This window comes from Antrostomus carolinensis, unplaced genomic scaffold (assembly GCF_000700745.2).
Source record: "Antrostomus carolinensis isolate BGI_N321 unplaced genomic scaffold, ASM70074v2 scaffold30261, whole genome shotgun sequence".
Taxonomy (NCBI): Eukaryota; Metazoa; Chordata; class Aves; order Caprimulgiformes; family Caprimulgidae; genus Antrostomus; species Antrostomus carolinensis.
The window spans coordinates 53-4,338 of record NW_010296748.1 but is presented as its reverse complement, the minus strand read 5'-3'; the positions used below and the strand labels follow the sequence as shown (position 1 = coordinate 4,338).

The 4,286-nt window shown below is 49.0% G+C and overlaps 1 protein-coding gene across 1 annotated transcript; it reads right to left on the bottom strand.

Annotated features, from left to right (window-relative positions):
- Nucleotides 1–600: 600 nt before the first annotated feature.
- LOC104518920 (protein-L-isoaspartate(D-aspartate) O-methyltransferase) lies at nucleotides 601–3,894 on the bottom strand (the record flags this gene model as incomplete). Its single annotated transcript, XM_010178393.1, has 6 exons — nucleotides 601–697; nucleotides 1,025–1,194; nucleotides 1,858–1,943; nucleotides 2,534–2,654; nucleotides 3,276–3,380; nucleotides 3,863–3,894. Coding segments are annotated over 6 exons (527 nt in total), but the record flags the coding sequence as incomplete, so codon positions are not given.
- Nucleotides 3,895–4,286: the final 392 nt, after the last annotated feature.

The following is a 4,286-nucleotide window of genomic DNA, read 5'->3' as shown; positions in this document are numbered from 1 at the left end:
CGCTTTATTTACAAGAAACCGCTTTATTTACCGGGCACCGCCTCCTGTACCGGGACAGCTCCGCCCTCACAACTCTTCCAGAACAGACCCCCGAGCCCCCCAGCCCCCGTGGGGCCCGGCGCCCGCAGGAGATGAACGGGCCCCTCAGGGAAAACTCAAAACTGGGGTTTTTTTATTTTTTCTTCACCCCCACGTTCTCAGTGTTGCTACCAGAGGTTAAATTAGTGGATGCAAGACAGGAAGAGAACACACTGTCAGCATTAAACTCGGATGAATGGGGACAGCTCGCTGCTCTGGAACTACATGTGTCTTATTTTCTTCAAGCATTAGGCAGAGTAGTCAATATTAAAGGGTATTTTTTTAGTGAAGGTTTAAGTATTCCTGTCTGCCTTGGGAATTCTCTGTGAATAGGTGTTATTCTCAGAGGAAGACAGCTGGACTCATCTGGATCCACTCACTGGACCCAGACACAGCCTCTGAGAGCCTCCCCCTGCTCCTGCTCCTGCTCCTGGAGAAACAGCCTTTCCCCCATCCCTCCTCAATGAGCTCGGCTAAAGCAGAATTTGCCTTCACAAGCACATCTGCTGACAAAGCTTCCGTTCAAAAACCAAAACCATACAGACCATCTACAGTCATAAGTCCCATTCATGAGCTTTCTGAGGTCACTTTAGAGATATCCATCCATCAGAATTCATCCCTGAGGCAAAGAAAAACCAACAGTTACTATTCGTGGCCTTGAGTTCAGCGACAGAATCAACACAGCTGCGGTGTTTATGAAAGTGCACAGGCTCCAAAAAAAGGAAAAAGGAAAAAGCTTGAGTCCTCAGTCTGCAAGCCCTATCTACCAGAAAACACCTCCTGCTCTCCTGCTGTGCCTCACCACAGCCAAGCCTCTTCTCTTTTTTTACAAGCAGCGTCTGCTAGGAATCCAGGACTCTGTCAGTAAAGCCAGCAGCCAAGGAGAGCAAGCTCACAGGGACAGCTGCGAGGAAGGAACGTTCCTCAAGGGAGAGGAAATCTTTACCGAGGCCACTGCTTCTCCTTATCTGTCAGAGGAACGTAGATCACGCCCATCAGTTGGGTTTCGATGATCTGCCCCTCGCTGGTTTTGTCGTACTGCATCAGGACCTGGTTGGCGCCTTCGGGACCAACGGGCAGTATTAACCGACCTCCCGGCTTCAGTTCATTCAGCAGCTGGCAAGCAGAGAGATCCCAATCAGCAGAGCCAGAGACACAACAGAAATAACCAACGCTCTGAAAGTCACAACACCTTGAAAAGCACAAGCTTGCCAGCTCCATGGAAAACAGACAGAAAAAAGAAGCTTCCAGTGGTTACTGGCTTAATTTTCTGCAGTTTCTTGACATCTGTGGGAATAACATATTTCCTTAAAGCTAATCAAGTGCTCATCTGCTTCCTGCTTCAAGAATAATTTTTCCTTCTTAGTTAAACTTGTCCTGGTTCATTTATTTCTTAAAGCTTCAGACTGAGGTACTGATTGTATAATGGCTGAACTTTTTTAATTTTTCCAGAGAAATGAGGCAATCATTAAGAGTAAGCTTATACATTTCAGAGACTTTTCTTCACTGTGAGGGTGGTAAGACAGTGTCCCAGGTTGCCCAGAGAAGCTGTGGCTGCTCCTCCCTGGAAGTGTTTGTGGCCAGTCTGGATGAGGCTTTGAGCAACCTGGTCTAGTGGAAGGTGTCCCTGCTGCTGGCAGGGGGGTTGGGACTGGATGAGCTTTAAGGTCCCTTCCCACCCAAACCATTCAATGATTCTATGGTTCTGCAAGTATTAGTTTTTCCCAGCTGCTGCTGCTGGCAGCCCACAGCACAGACACCCAGCCTGATCCCTCTTACCTCCTTCGGTACTGTTGCTGCTGCTGCTCCAACGTGAATGGCATCGTAAGGAGCCTCGTCAGGGTATCCCTGCCTGCCATCTCCAACTACAGGAGGAAGAAGATGCAGAAGAGACTTCTGATCAGATCACAACTCCACGCAGAAGTCATTCCTCCTACATCCTTTCAGCTGAAATCTAGGTGATGAAAACGGGAATTTGAATTTTGTTGGTTTACTTTTTAAAAAGGAGGAGAGATTTCTGGCAGTGAGCCACGTTAGGAGAAGGAACAGTCAAAGCCAGGAGGGCTTTGTGCAGACTCAAGATGCCAGATACAGGAAGAGCTGACTCAAGCTGTCCCCCCAAAAAACACAGCCATGTGTGCAGACCCACTTGAATAAACTAAACCCCCGCTGTGGCACAACCGCTCTGCTCTGAGGGGGGGTGTCTCTTATGGAACTAAGGTCACCACTACACACTTGGGAGTAAGGGGAACACTGCCTGTAACATTAAATACTACTTGTTTACACCATAGTGTTCAGGTCGATGTGGCACGGTGCTTCCTTAGCCAGTGGTTTCTGGCAACACCGTGGCAAGCATCAGCACGAACAGCGACGACTGCTTCGAGCAGCAGAGCTCTGTGGGCAGGCAGAGCTCACGCCCTCAGGGGAGAGAGCACCAGGATCCCAGGGAGCTCACCCACAAGCTTTACACGGCCAGAGCTGAGCAACGTTGGGTCGTCTTCTTGGACGTTTCTGATGGACTCCTGTACCAGCTCTTTGATGTGCTCTACGCCCACAGCTCTCCCTGTTGGCCCCATCTGAAAAGAAGAACAGCAGATAAACACCTAATTCCTCCCATGTGGTAGAGAGATGTGTTGTATAAGGCCAGTTACTGTGGGGAGTGGAGAGTTTCCAGGAACAAATAAGAGTTTCTGCACAGGAGGTGCAAATACTCTGCCCCTTGGTTTTAACATTGAGTATCCCAGTTGCATCAGCTACTTGAGGGACACACAGGCACTGCCCACAGAGATTCCTAGTAATCCCTCATTTCTAAAGAAATAATTCTTTGGGAGAACTAGCAGCTTCCGTGGCAGGGCCAGTTCTTGACTAACCAACCTCTCGAGAAGAGCAACTTGACCAGCTTTCCAGCACTTCACAGAAAATAATTCCAGGAGTTTAGAAATCAAAGAAACAGACTGTGACTACTCAAGAAGCAAATGAAAAAGAACCTATGATGGATGTGGACAGTGGATGAACACACTCCTCAGCACACAAAACATCTCAGGCAGACACAGCATCCGGTTAGAGTCCAAAAATGACTGCATTTATTTACTACAGGCTGCTCTGGGATGAGGTTACCCCTTCCTCCCACCTCCTCCTCTCCCCACAAAAAGCAGGTGCCAGCTTGACACCTAGAAGCAAGAGTCCTGTGAGCTTACCATCCTGGCAAAGCAAGCTGTGAGGTACCCGCTTCCAGATCCAACATCCAGCGCTTTGGCACCCTCCACAAGGCGATCCTTCAGCAGTTCCAGCGCGTGGGCGTGCTGCGTGGGGAACAAACAGCCCAAGGGGTGAGACTTCCCGCTTGAGTTTCCTCTCCAAATGCTTTCTCTTGTCCTAAGCATTATCTGCTCCGACTTAAACACAGCACACCTGGTGCTCTGCCTCACATGTTCAGAGGGAAATTCAAGTGTTTGATCTGGGACACCTTTTTGCAGAACAGCATTTAGGAAAAGGCTCAATAATGAGATGTGAAGCAGCAGGAAAAGAGGTTTCTTGCAAAAATTAAGCGACATTAATGATTAGCCTCAGCTGCACAGAACTCCTGTCCAAGCAACTTAAAGAGTACAGGGGCAACTCTTCAAAAGGAAAAAGCTTCCCATGTACAGAGCCTAAAGAAACAAGCAGCAGCATCGTGTCCGTGGGATCTGCTCCACCTTTCTACTTTGGTCTTTAAGAAAAAGAGAACATAAAATGAAAAATGGCAAACAAACAATTTCTGTTAAAGGGAGAGGTTCCATCTTACCATGTGCGGCGCGCTGATGGTGGCCTTGTACCCTGCAGGGAAACGAGCGACACGAGTTATGCCATAAAGAAATTACAATTGAAATTAACGTGAAGAGTTCTTTATCCTCCCCACTGTCCTCTAAAAACACGAGAACACTCTGCTAAAGCACTTCACTGACTCAGAGTCTCCGGGGGTTACTGACAAGTGTGAGATGGCTGCACGTTCATCAAAACGCCCTGCAGCTCGGGCAGCCTGCGCCTGCTGCTGCCCCAGAGCGCGACACGGAGCGCTCCGTGAACACGGGAAAGCTGCCCTGCTCCTTCCTCTGATCCCACAGCTGAAAGATGACAGAGGGGGTTTGTTCTGCCTGACCTGGCGTAAAACTCAGCCCTTGTTCTGGGGAGAGAGCACCGAGCAGGGAGCACTCAGACCTGCTGAGACA